We start from the raw sequence: 16,891 nt of genomic DNA, 5'->3' as shown, positions 1-16,891 counted from the left end.
TGGTTTATCCACTGTATTTATTTTTATTTTGTATATTTGAAAGATAAGGTTACGATCAAGCCACTCACCAGACTGACATGCTTGTAAGTTGTTTTTGATGTTTTATTCCAGTAATGGTCAGTAGAAGGGGATCATCCACTGTTGTGCTTTTTTTGCAGGTAATTATTGCAAGTTTTACCTAAAACGCATAGAGAATGGTATCTGGACAAAATCTAAGTTTGCAGTGCCCCTCCGTGGACAACTACTGTTAAAAATGCTTTAATCAAACCGACGGTCAGCTCTAAAAAGTAGAGCATCAGATTTTGAGATCTCCAAATGTTATTTTATCAAGGGGCAATAAATCTATAGGAATAGAATGCCAAACGTGTGTCTATTTTCAACTGGGTAAAATTTTTTTATTTATGGCAACCCAAATGCATGCGTCGTGGCTTTCAAGTGATTGGACCTTACATAAACCCGGAAGTAGCGTGAAGGTCTTTGTCGGTGGTCGGAGTTTGTTTCACTGTTATGGGCCCCGTATCGATGTGAAAATGGGTGTTAAAATAGAGGTGTTTAGAGTAAGTAGCAAATGTTTTAAAACAACGTTCGTTGACATTCAATATTTATTGGTTTTAAGAATTACAAATGCACAAATGGGCCCAGGTTTCGTGGCTCGAGCTAGCTAACGTTAGTCATTATTATTAGGCTAAGCGTGGTCATGATGTAACAGTTTTCCACTATCACTCACTGGCTGGTCTATTTGTTTTTTGAACAGATGATGCTATATCTGTCTTTTCCCGTGACCATGTTCTGGATCTCAAACCAGGCTGAGTATTTTGAAGAGTACATAGTGAAGAGAAAGGTATGTCATGCTCTTTTTATTTTTGTTTAATTTTTTATCATAATTATCAGTCCACCAAGTGAGGCTTGGTGCTCTTCTTGTAATAACAAATGTTTCTTTCTCTGTGCTACGATGGCATCTGTTATGGTATCCAGAGGGAGATCTTCCCCCCTGACGAGGGACTGCATGTAAGTGTAATACACAGAGCTCGTGTTTATAAAGTGGATACTGTCCATAAAACTGCACACTCAGCCCTCACTACAACAAATTAATTTTAATTTATTTTGATGTGGTTTTATTTTTCTATCTATACATTCAACTCGTTGGCCAGCACCTCATACTCTGCAGTACACACTGTGCAAAGCTTTTCAGTCTTTTTTGCCCATAAGGGCCATATTATGTTGTCCTTGCTGTATCATTCTGAAACCAACAGATAAATGTTATGATAAAACCACATGAAGGTTACAAGAGCTCATCCTTGTGGTGCTCATTTTTTTCATTTGAATGTTTCAGATAATACTATCGGACCATATGTTTTATCAAGTTAGATTTTTATTTATTTATTTTAAGAATTGGGCTAATAATTAACACTGCAAATAATTGTTGAAATTAGATTATTATGTATGCTGCTGTACAGCACAATATATGATGACTATGATTGTGTTATATGTATTTTCAGAGGAAAGAGTTGGAGGACTTCAAAGAGCGAATGCGTGTACGTAAGGAGCAGCAAATATTAAAAGAGATTTCTATGGAGTCTGAGAATTGATGAGTATGTGTTGAAAAAATGCATAAATTCCCAGCACCACCGAGGGAGGATAATCTGGCAATGTTTTTTGGGCAAAATAAACTGGTCAGACTGGAGTAAGAGGATGACGCATTGGAAAGAAGTTAACACATCCCAAAGGTGTTATGGGAGTTTTGCAGGGATTGATTTTGTCTAATATGCATTTTTAATGTGTGATGATGATTTTTTATTTTTTTTCCACTCCATATCAATATTTATTAGGGGCACATGTGACAGCAATATCAGCCTTAAGCCTATGCATAAAGTCTGGGTAGCTTTAGCTTTATGTTCTGGGTTGCCTTATTGGAAACTCAAATTTCCCTTAAGTCACAGTTCACTTACAGGCTGCAGCAGGTTTTCTTTTCTGATTTATCTGTAATTGGCTGCATTCATTGTTAATGTAAAGCAAGTGGCTGCACCAGTGATGATTAAGTGTTTTCAGTTGTGTGAAACAATGACATTAAATCATTTTTTCTGCTTGTCACTCTTGTGAAAGTCTAATTTCATCCACTGTGTTGGTATAAAAAAGTAGATGGGGTGGGGGAAATTGACACTATATATGCACTGATTATGTATACTTATTGTTAATGTCATTTTAATGCTGTTTTTCATTAAAGACAAGTCATTGTTGGTGTTGTTTCACCTATTGTAACAGAAGCATTGATTTGTCCATTGGATGTGAAGATGTTTGGATATTAAGGTGTACAGATGTCTCAAAAATGTACTACAATAACTGAAAAGACCTCAACTTCTGGGATGAAGTGAAATACCGATCGTGATTTTCCCCATAACACCTGGCTATGTTAATGCTTGTACCATATATATATACATACATACACACACACACACACGTACTGTATGCTGAAAGTGCATGTGAATATGGAATATTATAGTACTATTAATGTTAGTTGCAGTGAATCTTTGGTAAAGGCCGAGCATCGTACAGGCTTAATTTCCGATCAATTTAATTAGAATTAATTTAGCTTAACGGACATTTCCCACGTATGTTAGTTGTTCCAAACATGTTATACAGAATATGGTTCCAACCATAAACTGTATGGTTACAGCAGGGCGCAAAATTGACTTTTTGGTCCACCAGCCAAATAGTGATGTTCAAATTTTACATTGTACTGGTTACAACACAAAAATGTGAAAAGCGTATGAGATGTGTTGAGGCAACAGTAGTACCCGACAATGGGGGGCACTATTTCGCTGTCAAAAGCTGTGTGCTAGAACCATAGAGGCTTTGCAACAACAAGGAAGTGAGCGACGAGAGAGAAGCCAGCAGACTGCTGTCAAGATGGCACCGAGTGGGCTGAAAGCGGTAGTAGGAGAAAGTAAGTTATACACTCGTTGTATCGTTATCTGCTTTCAGAAGTTTATCACGAACGTTAATATACACAGGTAGTTAATTCGAATTTATCTCGTACGAGCTCGATAAATTGCCGATAGACCTAACGTTATAACACAAAACACTGCTGGGACGTTGGTTCCCCAAAGGTTTCTTCCTGTTCCAGTCCCAATTAAAATGCTAATATTACCTAAGGAAATAATGTTTCTCGCTAACCCAAGCCATTGGTAGCAATTGGTATTGTTGTGTTGATGACAACATTTGCTGAGGGGAAATTAAGATTTGTTGTGATATTTGGCGGATGTAAAACGCGGCATCAGTGACTGGAAATGTTGCGACAGTCCAGAGGCTAACGTTAGCTAGCTAACGTTAACCTAAAAGGAAGACCGATAACTTTTCTAGCGATGGACTAAATCGACCGGAACATTCATGCTGTAAGCAATTAAACATCAATAAAATCACAATTTTTGTTACAAATTGTTTTTAAAGTAACTCATAATTCAATTTTTACTCAGGTGTGTTGTTTTGTTTACAAAAATAATGTAACTATTGATTAAATAACGTTATATAATGGATGCATTCAAAGTATTTGTAACATAAGTGTAGGCTAATAATGATTAATTAATACATTGTGTATTCACAAATCTCTACAAAGACAAATAGCGTTATGTGATGGTAATGATGATGATTATTATTATTATTATTATATACGTTTTTGTTATATGCCACATTTTAAGTATGGTAATTAAGTGGTTCATTGTTCTAAACAACTTATAATGTTAAAGGTGCATTTATTTGAACACTGGTAATGTTACAATCGTTTCACTAATGTCAAGGGTTAGGAGTAGTGTAGTAGTAGTAGTAGTAGTAGTAGTGTAACGTTAGTGTGCAAACACCTGCCACTCAGAATTGCTAAACACTTAATTATTTGTTTATTTGACAGGGGCAATGCACAGCTCCTTAGCAGTACCAGAGTTAGCTATAAGCTCATTTTCATCTGTAGTCCCTGGGCAGTGGGATGTGTAGCCTGCTGATAATACAAGTAGCCTAACGCTGATCTTGCCTAGGATTCTGAGACCAGACCAACAATGACTTGTTATTTATTTATGTACGTTTTAGAATATGCTCTTTTTTTCATTGCCACTAATTTGAATAACTCATGTTTGTAGGGCTGGGCTTCGGAAATCTGCAAAAGCAGTTAGATCGGTGGCATGTTGACAGCTTCTTAAGAGCTTGATCTAATGCTTGAAAACATTGTTGTCCACGCAAGTTGAGTTAAAGCATGGGAGAGTTTAGGCCCTCTCCCCTGTCACTATAATTGCAAATAAAATATGTCAGTGTAAGTAATAAACTCAGAGCAGTGACAGAGTAAAGTCAAATAAGTCCTAATACAGCATTATGTTACAGACAAGACAGTCATCAGGGAAAGTATGCATGCAGATATTTTGTTACATTTAAGAAATTAACAAATATGTAGGCTAAGATTTTGATTGCTAAAATAGCTTGAATGCTGTCTACTTTAAGGTGGAAATCCCCAGCTGCAAGTAGTCATCTTTTCCAGTTCCCTCTATGAAAATAGGTTGGGCATGGCAAGATGAGGCATTTGTCAGTGATTAATTTTCAACTTGGTCCTGGCAGACACATCTATGTTGTTGAATGTATGTTGGTACAAGCTAGATTATAGGTATGGCCTCCTATCTCAACAGTCCTGACCCCAAAACAAATTATAGTCTAACCAGCTTCCACTAAAAAATCAGAAACCCCACTAACACCAGATATTATTTTGGAAACAATTCATAAAAAAGTAATCACAATGATCATTAACAGAAGGTTTAGAGCAATACTATGTTTCTTTATAATTAACTGCTGAATTAAACTTGTGGCAGCCAATTATCATGACAATTAGCAAGTAAATTGATGTGGTAATAAGACTTATAACAATCAGTCATATGTCTTAGGGAGTCACTGATGTGTTTCTAATGAGGTTAATCAAGGAAGTTCAGTAATATACGTACATGATATCACATCGATGTAGTTCTTCATTTTCATGTCTCTTCGAACACTGTCCTTCTGTGCACCATTAAAGGGAGGAAACGGTTTAGCTGAGGTGGTAAGCCACCCAGATCTGGGTAAGTAGATGATGGTCTAAACAATAGCCACACCCTAATATACATATTATTAGTATTATAACAGCTCTTGCTGTGTGGAATAGTGCCTCTGCTCTTTTACCCTGAAGGTGTAGATGTTTTATTTCAAGGCATTTTTGGACAAGATGGCCTACCTCCACAGTAAAACACTGCAAGAAACCCTCAGTTTTTCAGTGTGTTTCCCCAGTAGTACCATACCTCAGCTGTTGCGCCTATGAAGTCACTGGAACAACTATGCTTTTGTCTGCGTTTCATACACTTTAATCTCAACAGTATAACACAAGGAAGTTGCACCCAACCGGCTGAGTTAGTGAATACAAGTGCTACGGGTTTGTTTCAAGAAAGCTCCTTGTTTCATTTCAGTGAAACCACGCATGTATTCTTTTACTCTTTAGCTACTGGTGTGCAATAGATTGAATGCCACTCTGTCATACTCGATAAAGAGGATTTAAAAATGGTGAATGAGTGCTGTAACAAAAATTGGGAGTTTTGTCAATCATAGCTATCACATAAAAATATAATGGTGATTGTTACTTTTGTTTTACAAACAACATTGCCAAGTATTGTTGTATTGGAGTCATTGCTGAAATTCCAACACTTGTTACCTGCTTTACCTACATTTTTTTTTGTGATGGGCAAGAAAGGTTTCCCAATTATGAATCTATATCAACGACATTTAATTTACGGGATTGTTCCGGTGTCGCCTGAGGTTCCGCTGGATGTTCCTCATTTTCGGCCGGATGTCCATCACCTTCCGCTTTCTTTGTGTTGGCATTTTAAACTCCGGTCGATTTATGAGGACTATGGTTAACTGCTCCTCAGATGTCTGCAGGGTAAATCCAGACAGCTAGCTAGAATATCTGTCCAATCTGAGTTTTCTGTTGCACGACTAAAACAACTTTTGAACGTACACGTTCCACCAAAACAAGTTCCTTCGCAAGGCTATTTTGCAGAGGCATGGTTGCTCCGTTTGGCGCTTAGCGGCACCCAAGACGATTGTGATTGGTTTAAAGAAATGCCAATAAACAAGAACAAATTTTTTTCCTATCTCAGAATGCTGTGTGGACTAGCCAGACCCTCCTCCGCAGCGCTGTGGAGATAGGTCTGGCAATGCAAGACTACCAAATTATTGACAGTTTTCTGTAATCATATATGATTTTATTCACTCTCTTCTACAGAAATCCTGAATGGGGTCATCAAGAGTGTGAAGAAGGATGGAGAATGGAAGGTAACAGTTGACCAATAAGAATAAAAATCACGTGAGTTTGTCACTAAATTTATAACCCCTTTTTATCTTGTGTTACGTCAGGTTCTTATCGTGGATCACATGAGCATGCGAATTCTGTCCTCTTGCTGCAAGATGTCTGACATTTTGGCAGAGGGGGTTACCAGTAAGTATGCAGATAACTAATGGTCTTGCATCCTATTAATCAGTTGCATATATGAGGGATCACACTTTAAAGAACTAACAGATAACAGTACACTGTTTTCAAGTGTTGCTTAACTTTTGCCAGCCTCTTTAAAGTTCATCATAGAGCAATTGGGGGATATTTACATTTGTCCTGTCCACATACAAAATGCTCATCTTCTTTCCTACATTATATGTGGATGGCCATAATCTTTCTTAAGTTGACAATGTCCACTGTCCCTAGTGCATTAATGGTCCCTGATAGATTTGATATAAATGAAAAAGACGCAGTCCGTACAAAGCCACTTGATTTGCATAATCTCAATTTAAAAAACAAATCTGAAATTTTCACTTGAATGTGAAAGTGTTTTTCACCATCCACAAACCAAATGTGTGTGCCCTTCTCAGAGTTTCACACACACTTGTAATTCATGCCAGCATTCACGGATTTTGATCTGGCAGCTTGTACATGATATAACTGTATTTCACCTGACATGATCGTGATGTTGATGTTTTATTTGCAGTTACATCTTGATTAAGTCAGATTGTGTAGATTAAAGTAAAGGTTTTCTATTTTCTCCTTTTCAGTTGTGGAGGACATCAATAAACGTAGGGAGCCCATCTCTAGTTTGGAGGCCATTTATTTGATTTCACCTGTGGAGAAGGTTAGCTGTTGCCTTTTCCTCAGATTCCTCAGTTCCCTCCATTGTGCATTTTCTCATACTCTTAATCTTTTAAACAAAAATTGTTTTCATTTACAGTCAGTCCATGCTCTTATTAACGACTTCAAAGACGCTGCCTTTACTTACAAAGCAGCACACATCTTCTTCACTGATAGTAAGTGTGTGTGTGTGTGTGTGTGTGTGTGTGTGTGTATTAATATGTTTTGAAATATATTGAATAATAACATTAAGCTATTACCATTTCTAATTGATTTATTAATGTTTGCTTCCATAGCTTGTCCAGATGGTCTCTTTGCCGAGATTGGTAGAGCCAGAGTTGCCAAAGTCGTCAAGACTTTAAAAGAGATCAACGTTGCTTTCCTGCCTTATGAGGCTCAGGTAGGGAATTATCTCCCCTTTACTTAAAACAAATGTCATTTTTTTGGCTACCAATTCTTATTCACTTTTGTTTTAGCGGTGTTTTGGTTACCAACAACTCCTGAGAAAATGATCTGGCTAGCTGCTAAATGCTCCGCTTTGCTTAACAGCGAGTCACTCATTTTGTCTGTGTTTTGTTTGGTACTGGGCAGGTAGCATACAGTGGGTTTATCTATTATGCCTGCTATGGCTGGAAACAAGGTTGATGGGAGTTAAGAGTGAAACAGTAAAGTTTGAGCTGAAAGATGCTTAAATGCTCCCCTAGAGCTGTGGGTATATTACTATGAGCAACACCTTTCACATTATACGCATTTTTTTTCATTGTTGATGTAAATGTGAATAGTTCAGCTTGATTGTTGTAAACATGATATGGTTAAATTGAGGAAAACCTTAATACCTCTCACCCCTGCAGGTATTCTCCCTGGATGATCCAAACTCGTTGTACTCCTTCTACAGTTCTAAGCCAAATAAAGATAAAGACAAAATGATCGAAAATCTTGCAGAGCAGATTGCAACCCTGTGTGACACACTTAAGGAGTACCCTGCAATCCGTTACCGCAAGTATGAAAGTCTTGAATAAAAGTACACTGAAATTAGTTTCCCACTGAATTTGTTGATTCATTTGTATACCTCTATGTTTCTAAGGGGACCAGAGGACAATGCTAGACTGGCTAATGAGGTCTACCAGCGCCTTACCGCTCATAAAGCTGACAACCCAAGCATGGGAGAGGTTAGGACCTACTTAGACCACCACCCACAACAATTCTTATGTGCTCTACAGTATAAATACAATTCTTGTATTCTGAATTCTTATTCTGCTTTTTTTCCTGCTAAACCAACTCTTTCATATAAGAGAATACACTTCCTTCGGGATTCTGCAGCTCTTCACCTTCACAGGTTGTGAAAGTTTCTGTGGTTTCTGGGTTTTATTTCCTGTTGATTACGCTGGACCTTTCCTTTTTTCCCTTCTTTTCTGTCTTTCTTAGCTGATATATCCTTGCTCCTGAGATGGGTCTTAACAGGCATGTATTACTGTTTTCTTTTTGCCCCCATAGATCTGAAGTGCATTACCATGCTGTGCTGTCTAAGCATTCTCTTTATTTTTTACTGTACTTGACAAATTTGCTGAAGCACTGCCTCATGTTGCATCAGATGGTGATATTGAACTTGTATTGATAAAAGCTGATAAGACTTTCACTGCATGACAGATTCACAAAAAGATAATAAAGGGCCTTATATTTCATGCGTACTGTAGACTAGATCCTAATTTATTATGCATCTGTGAAGTAAATCAAATCTTTAGTATTTAGGTTAGTATTATATAATATCCCTTATGTTTATTGTTTTTAGGGTGCAGATAAGGCGAGATCCCAGCTACTGATTGTTGATCGTGGGTTTGATCCCATCTCGCCTATTCTACATGAGTTGACCTTCCAGGCGATGGCCTACGACTTGCTAGATATCAAACAAGACATCTATACGTGAGTGAATATCTGGGCTGCTGTTCATTTGCTTTGCCAGGTCAGTGTGCTGTTTTTGGCATACCATTTATCCATAATTAATTGTGTTGCACTTTGTGGTTTTTTGAAGTTATCAGACAACCGGCATTGGGAATTCGAATGACAGAGAAGTATTATTGGACGAAGATGATGAGCTCTGGGTTCAGCTCAGACATATGCACATTGCTGATGTCACTAAGTAAGTCTGACACAACTAGATGAGAATATAACTCATGTCATCATTATTATAACTAATTAAATGTACTCCTGCACAAGGTGACTAATCATTTTCAAAACCAATTGTTGCAGGAAAGTGACAGAGCTTCTGCGCACCTTTTGTGAGAGCAAGAGAATGTGCACTGACAATGTGAGTGTTCGTGTACAGTTAAATTATTATTACAGATGTCTGTGATATAAGATGAAGACAACTTATATGTTATAATACAATTTTGGTAAAAAAATGTTTGCATTTCAGGCCAACTTAAAAGATCTCTCTCAGATGTTAAAGAAGATGCCACAGTATCAAAAGGAGCTGAGCATGGTGAGAAGGATGGAGAAAAGCCAAATCTTCACCATATATAGTAGTATCATCATCATCATCATCAGCATCCTCATCATCATAATTCTATTTATTTATTGTAAAGCCAGTACTCTCTGAACTGTTCAAGATTAGGACTATACACAACAGTACATTTTCCCTTAATCAGGATTTTGAACATATTTTATTAGGAGACAGTACTGAAAGTAAATTTGACAGTTTGAACAAGTCTTAATTTAAAAAACAATTGCCCACATTCTAGTTAATTTGCCCATACATTGACTGTCAGTTATGACAAGAATCTCTGTAGTTGCTCCAGAAAGTTTCTATCTCATATCAGAGTTCTCAGTCTTGCCTGTGGCTTTGAAAATATGTTTTATTGGTTTTATATATCATATGATGGTTTTGTTATGAATACAAATTAATTAAATGTTATTATTATGCATTTTCATTCACAGTACTCTACTCACTTGCACCTAGCCGAAGCTTGTATGAAGAAATTTAAGGGCTCTCTTGATAAGCTTTGTGAAGTGGAACAGGTCAGTACTCTTGTGGGGTGTACAATTGAAATGAATCATTTTTTGACCGTATCATCGACATTTTGACTCGTGCAATTAGGACACAAACAGCTCAGGTAGATTTAAAAAGAAAAAGAATTGCATTGTTTACAGCTATACTGTGGCGGTCCCCTTTATTACATCTACAGTTTTATGGCAATGAAATGAGTGAAGCTATAGTTGTCCCGTACATCTATAGCTCGAGGTATAAATAGAAACATGATAAAGGTCTCTTGATCCCTGAAGAGAAAGGCACCCATAAAGGAGCATTACATTTAATAGTCTTGGTATTTGTCTGCTCATGCATAGTTGATAAAATAACCTGTTAGTTTGTAGTTTTTTTTAATATCACAGGGTAGCAACTATATGTCCCACTGTGTTAGTCAGTAACGGTAAGTATCTTAGAGGGAATGTCTGACATAGATTTACTCGGTCCCACTCAACACACTAAGTGACCTTGATGTGATGGCATCTTTATTTATAGCTCCACTGGTCTTTCATTTAATGGAGAATCGTAATATTACATAAGAAGCTTGGGACCAGACATCAACATCTATATATCTACAGAAATGCAGGAGAAGCTGTTACGTCATTACTGAGTGTAAAGGCATTAAATAACCCACTTGTACTATTGGTGATGTAGAAATCCTTCCATCAACATGAGCCTGGGATAAAGCCACGGTCCAGACCAGTGCCAAACCCCACTGTGTCGTTTGTATGAGCTACACATGGTTTGTCTCCATGAGGGGATGTATTTGGTTACATTTCCATCCCTTATCAGATAATCCACACAGGAAATGATAAGCATGCATGGTCGTGGCATTATGAGATGCAAGTGTTAATGGGGCCTTTTTTTATGAGTGAATTACTCAAATGCTCTAATGGGTTGTCAGCATGTCTGAAAGCTGCCTCTTTAATCCAATGGGCATGTTTTGGCTCAAAGATGGACAGTGTGATCCAACAGCTCTCCATCAGCTGTCATTTGTTTTAGTGTTCTACATTGTTTGGGCAACCCAATACAGATGTATGTGTGTAACGTTATAAACAAAACAGTGTGCTGTATTCTTATGTGCTCTTGTAGCTACTGTCTAATTTCAGTTGCTCATAAAACGATTTGTTGTTGATTGGCCCCAACAAAGCTTAGTCCAAATTCATCATAAAGCTTAACAAGAGTTTTTAGGGAGGTCACACAGTGCCCAGGATTACATTAAAGTGATATCCCAAAGCTAGATGTAAGTATAAAAGCCAAGTTAAGTGGCCAATATCTGTCATTATTTTTGACTTAGTTAATGGATTACAAATGCAACTCTGGAGGTTTACTGTGAATCTAGGACAGTTTCTTTCATTTCAAATAGTTTTTTTCTTCTGTTTAGTGAAACAGTAAGTATGTATTCTGAGATTATTATACGGAGCAGTTTACAGCATACATAATGCCAGCATTAACCTTTTTCAGAAGTTTAGTGAAAGGCTCAGCGCAATAGTGCTAATGCATTATTCTTAAAATCATAGTATTGCCATGAAAGAGAAGAAGTAGAATAAGGTTGAAATGCAAGTCATTATCCTGTGTCAGCTGCCCCGTGACTTGTCTGTCAGCTGACTTAAGTTGCAATTGAGATTTCAGTTGAAGTTAATAGTTAACCATGGGTGTCTTCCACAGGACCTGGCAATGGGAGCAAATGCAGAAGGGGAACCTCTAAAGGACGCCATGAAGAGCATTGTTCCTGTGCTCCTGAACAATGAAATTGGGGCCTATGAGAAAATCCGCATCATACTGCTGTACATATTCCACAAGAAAAGAGGTGTGGCCTTGTCACAAATCTTTTTTTAACTAATATAACATTTTAAAACCAAATTCTTTTCTGCACAAAAGCATACTTGTGCATGACAGGTACAAGGGTTAACATGACCAGAAGTTTTGTTGTGTTGACTAGCAGAGAAACAAGTGTTCCCATTTTTAAATATCTGGTTATCCATGTAGGCATCGGGGAGGAGAACCTTGCCAAGCTCATCCAGCATGCAAACATACAGGCCGACAGCAACATCATCACCAATCTGCAGAACCTGGGCTGTAACATTATAGCTGGGGTAAATTTGTTGATTGCATTGTGGGTTCAATTTCAAATATAATTTTCCCTCAGTATTTGTTACATACTTCATGTTGTTTGTTAGGGCCGCAATGCAGAGCAAACTCTGCCTGAGCGGAGGGAGCGCACAGAGAGCACGTACCAGCTCTCTAGATGGGCACCCATAATCAAAGATGTCATGGAGGTAATAAATCCAAAATGAGGTTTATGATGTTACTGGCACACCTGCTCAGTTTTGCCTTCACATTTTTACACAATCTGTGTTTCTGTGTCGCAGAATGCCATCGAGGACAAACTGGACAGAAAGCAGTGGCCATTCATCTGTGATCCTGCTCCCATCAACACAACTCAGACTGCAGTCAGGTAGGTGCTTGAAACAGAAAATAAATTGTAAATCAAATGTGAACTGCACATTGTTACTTTATTACAGTGCACAATATTATAAAGAAATGATTGGTTAATGAGTAATAATACAAAACATTTTGAAAACATGATGGCTAGAAAAGAAATCCCATGTGCCTTTTTTTTCCCTAATGTTCCAAGGTGATATTACTTTTAAAAAACAAAAATTAACTGGGGTAGCAGACAGATTAATGTTGTCAAATAAAAGCTTTTATCCATTATACTGAATTGGAACCAAGCTTTTGACAAAGTGAGTTGAAAAGGTGATGTTAAGCCAGTTTTGACAAACCGCTCTCATGGACCTGGGTTGACTCTTAATCTACATAATGCACAATGCTGGCCCCCTTCCTTTTTAGCAAAGTGCAGAATTAAAACTGAGTAATCATTAATATTAACCCTAGGCTAAAATAAAGGCTGGCTAAATAGGGCTGGCTATTAAAAATCGGACATGGCAGTTGGAAATAAGGTGTTAATTTGACCGCTTTTGTAACATTATGAAACTGATTGGCAGAGGTAGTAAGCAAAGCATTACAATAAAATATGAACGCAATATAAACTTAAATTGTGTTAAACCAGCAGAGCTGTTTGCACGATGTGCATTGACTAAAGGGCCGTCCACACCAAGAAGATAACTATAACGATAACCATAAATATATCGTTTTAAAAATTGTTGTAACTCCAGTGGATGGTGGGGTCCACACCACAACTATATTGACAACGACAGTGGTAAATGATATCGTTGTGATCACCTTTAGAGTGATGTAATGAACGATAGAAACCCTTACAGCCAATCAAAATCCATCTGAATTTACAACATGACACGGCAGATGATACTGCGGACAGGTGGCCAGTGGCATGGTGTGACTTTCCACTCTACGATCCTATAGGTAGCTCAACATTACTTTAAAAATATTTTGGTTACACTTTACTTGAAGGTATCTACATAAGAGTGACATGACACTGTCATGAACATGTCATAAACATTATAAACAAGTCATAAACGTTTATGACATAAAGCTTCTGACATTAAGTGTCATTCGGTTTTTGTCATAACAAGTGATGGTTAGGGTTCATGTGTTCATGACAGTGTCATGTGTTCATGACAGTGTCATGTCGCTCTTATGTAGATACCTTCAAGTAAAGTGTTAGCCATATTTCTCATGTCACAGAAACTTCTGAGAGTGAATCTTGTGTTCTGGATGTTATTATCATACTGTCAGCGTTTTTGTTCCAGGGCCCTGCACAAATCTGACACCCGCTCGCCCGCCCGATTATTGATGGATCATTCAGTGTACTGAAACTGACTTATTGCTCAATTATTGTTTTAATTCTTTTACAGCAGTGCACGTTTTGGACACTGGCACAAAAATAAATCTCCAACAGAATATCGCTCTGGCCCTCGACTTCTTATATTTGTGATTGGTGGGGTGTCACAGTCAGAGATGCGCTCTGCCTATGAAGTCACTCGAGCTACTGATGGGAAATGGGAGGTGCTGATTGGTAAGGAATCCATGTTGAGGAGGCCACGATTTATTTCTTTTTTGTTCCAAAAATGCAGCATTCAAGAGGTTTTGCCTCTTTATGAAAAATATCACACTTTCCTTGACAGGGTCTTCTCACATCCTGACTCCAACCAGCTTCCTTAATGACCTGAAGAGTCTGGACCAAGTTCCTAATCCTGATTGTTAGATAGTTAGACCCTGAACGGAGAAGAACACACTGGAATAAGGATTTAGTCTTTCATTTGAGATGATTGGTTGCTGATCTTCTGTCACAGCCTCTCCGACGTCTAAAGTGATGCATGAGGAGAAATCTTAGATGTAGCCGTGGATGGAAACGTGTGATTCTTTATTTTGTTTTAGAATAGTAATTTTGTTGTTTGTTGTGAATTCGGTTCTGTGCACACTGCTGTCATTATATATTGTATTAAAATATTTAATTAGACATTATTCATATTTTGATTATTTTACTATTGTCATTCAAATTCTTATTTTTTGTATACATTATATATGAGATTTCCCTAATTTTGTTTTCAATGTTTGTTTCAAACAATTGCATCTTTCCCACAAAATTGTATCATGTCACACCAAAAATCTTAAGTCTAATCAATCTAAAAGATGTATATAAGTCAGTAGAAGTATGTATTGTATATTCATTGAGGTTAATTGTGAAATACCTTCTTTTTTTTTCCCTCTCTCTAGGTATTTTTTTCCTTAATTAATTTCATTTTAGATAAAATGTCTCAACTGCTGTCTTATGAAATCTTGCACATTTACCAGATACTTTAATATATTGCTGGAAGTATGGTGGGTGTTTGTTTCTTTGATGTTAAAGATAAGTAATAAAGAAACATGATATTCACTTTAAATTGTGTCTTGTGCGTTGTGTTCCAGAGGACTTTCAATCAGCATAAAAATTGCTTTAAATGCAACGAAATAATCTCAACTCACTGTCCACATAGTATGAGCTTTATCACACATGGTGATCCCAAATTTAAGAATGAACTTCCATGCTCAGAATTGTTCATTGTGGATCTTTTGACTTTGGTATTTTATTCATCCACCATCTTTCTCTAAAATACATTAGCCAAGGAGGTTGTGTTTCCTGTTTTGTCTGTTTGTCAGCGTGTCACAGAAAACCTACTGGCCCAATTTTCATGAAACTTGGTGGAAGGGTGTAGCATGACCTAAGGAAGAACCTGTTAACAATCTGAGCTAGAGATGATCATTCATGCTTACTGTATATATCATCCCCGCTAGACCATTGCAGTTCTCTTCTCACCTGCCTCAGCAAGTCGTCCCTTGACTGTCCACAACTGGTCCAGAATGCTGCTGCAAGGCTGTTGACCTGGTCCAGCATTACAACTTGCATCACTCCCATCTAATCCTCTTTACACTGGCTTCCTATCAAGTTCATGATTAATTTATTAGATTAGATTAGATTATTGTCTTGACGTATAGAGCCTTGCATGGTCAGGCACCTGTGTACATCTCTGACCTGCTCCCTCCTTATATTATCAGTAGGTCACTTAGGTCTTCTGACCAGGGCTTACTGGCTGTCCCTTGTGCTTGATTAAAATCAAAAGGTGACTGTGCCTTTGAAGTGATGGCTCCGACACTGTGGAAGGCCCTTCCTGTTGTCACACGTTGTGTGGTCACTGTTGACGCTTTTACAAAGCAGCTGAAGACTCACTTATTTAAATTGGCCTTTGTCTAATGTTTGTAATTTTGTTTGTTTTTTAAGTTAATTTTATTACCTTTTTTAATGCTTGGTCTTTTTAAAACAATTGTACTCGTGTGAAGCACTTTGAGACTGTTCTGTAAAAGGTACTACATTAAATAAACTTATTACATTTTGGAGCGGATTCGAATCATGGGGCAGATACTAAAAATATTTTTCACTCTCGATTTGTATGTGAGTTTTGAGTTTGACCTCATTTATCACAGCAGTGGCAGTTTTGTTTATCTCAATATCACAACCTGGGCATATGCCTACTTCCACTTTAAAATGCAAACATGAATTTTAAATATAGTGTTAGGTCAGAAGGAAGAACATGTACACCTAACAGTGAAAAAGATCATCCCTCTCCATGTTGAGGATTATGTTTTCATCTGGGATTACAGATGGTAATATTACGGTCGGGGCACTGACTTGGGTCTTAATGGCAATGGTTTAATACTCGGGACTCTATATAAAGGCCTTCCACCAAGCCATATCCAGTACACATTTGGAGTAGCATCAATCATGATCATCATTTCCATTGCAAATACAATAGTTACATTCAAGTATTGAATGGGTTCTTCATCACTTACTGTACTTTTGTGTAACTGTCTGTACTTTTTCACATTTCTATCTAGTTTTCAATAGGGGACGCTTCCCCCTTTTTGCATTATTTTTTCATCATGGCAGCTGCCAAAGTGGACTCAAAATCAGAAGCTACCGACACTGTGCTGGTAAGATCTTTGTAGCCTAATAGTCCCATGCTTGAAAGTTTGTGTACATTTTGCCATCAGTGCATGTTTTTTGATGCGTATATTCTTAAATTATATTTTGGTTCTTATTGGATAAATTATGTTAATTATTGTTTTATTTATTTTAGATATTTGAGTACAGAATGGTATTTAATTCTCGAAAATGACCAAAAGAAGCAAATATTTTAAGCTATCAAGTATTTATCATAATTTGTTGGCAATGTCAT

At 37.4% G+C, this 16,891-nt stretch overlaps 2 protein-coding genes across 6 annotated transcripts; both read left to right on the top strand.

Annotated features, from left to right (window-relative positions):
- Positions 1-322: 322 nt before the first annotated feature.
- Positions 323-2,091, top strand: pet100 (PET100 cytochrome c oxidase chaperone). Its single transcript, XM_078270540.1, has 4 exons — positions 323-557; positions 755-841; positions 976-1,008; positions 1,500-2,091. Exons 1-4 carry the CDS (start codon positions 402-404, stop codon positions 1,587-1,589), a joined length of 366 nt encoding a protein of 121 aa, XP_078126666.1. The 5' UTR covers positions 323-401; the 3' UTR covers positions 1,590-2,091.
- Positions 2,092-2,854: 763 nt separating this feature from the next.
- On the top strand, positions 2,855-15,061 carry stxbp2 (syntaxin binding protein 2). Of its 5 annotated transcripts, none has more exons than XM_078269124.1 (19): positions 2,855-2,944; positions 6,284-6,333; positions 6,415-6,496; positions 7,102-7,178; positions 7,275-7,350; positions 7,471-7,574; positions 8,026-8,174; positions 8,259-8,343; positions 8,964-9,094; positions 9,204-9,311; positions 9,422-9,479; positions 9,588-9,653; positions 10,109-10,189; positions 11,865-12,006; positions 12,186-12,292; positions 12,377-12,475; positions 12,569-12,654; positions 14,036-14,193; positions 14,303-15,061. In XM_078269124.1, exons 1-19 carry the CDS (start codon positions 2,908-2,910, stop codon positions 14,380-14,382), a joined length of 1,776 nt encoding a protein of 591 aa, XP_078125250.1. In that variant the 5' UTR covers positions 2,855-2,907; the 3' UTR covers positions 14,383-15,061. The 5 variants fall into 5 exon arrangements, with proteins under 5 accessions (XP_078125250.1, XP_078125248.1, XP_078125245.1 ...); XM_078269122.1 differs by having other exon boundaries at positions 14,033-14,193; XM_078269121.1 differs by lacking the exon at positions 2,855-2,944 and adding an exon at positions 4,991-5,087.
- The last annotated feature ends 1,830 nt before the right edge of the window (positions 15,062-16,891 follow it).

This window comes from Sander vitreus, chromosome 15 (assembly GCF_031162955.1).
Source record: "Sander vitreus isolate 19-12246 chromosome 15, sanVit1, whole genome shotgun sequence".
Lineage (NCBI taxonomy): Eukaryota > Metazoa > Chordata > Actinopteri > Perciformes > Percidae > Sander > Sander vitreus.
Note: the sequence above shows the minus strand (reverse complement) of the source record. Positions and strands in the feature narration are given on the sequence as shown.

Coding starts and splice junctions, on each gene's coding strand:
- pet100 (XM_078270540.1), top strand. CDS start 402: ATGGCAACCCAAATGCATGCGTCGTGGCTTTCAAGTGATTGGACCTTA. Junction 558..754: donor TTAAAATAGAGGTGTTTAGA/GTAAGTAGCAAA, acceptor TTTTTTGAACAG/ATGATGCTATATCTGTCTTT. Junction 1,009..1,499: donor CCCCTGACGAGGGACTGCAT/GTAAGTGTAATA, acceptor ATGTATTTTCAG/AGGAAAGAGTTGGAGGACTT.
- stxbp2 (XM_078269119.1), top strand. CDS start 2,908: ATGGCACCGAGTGGGCTGAAAGCGGTAGTAGGAGAAA. Junction 7,351..7,470: donor ACACATCTTCTTCACTGATA/GTAAGTGTGTGT, acceptor TTGCTTCCATAG/CTTGTCCAGATGGTCTCTTT. Junction 9,312..9,421: donor CACATTGCTGATGTCACTAA/GTAAGTCTGACA, acceptor CAATTGTTGCAG/GAAAGTGACAGAGCTTCTGC.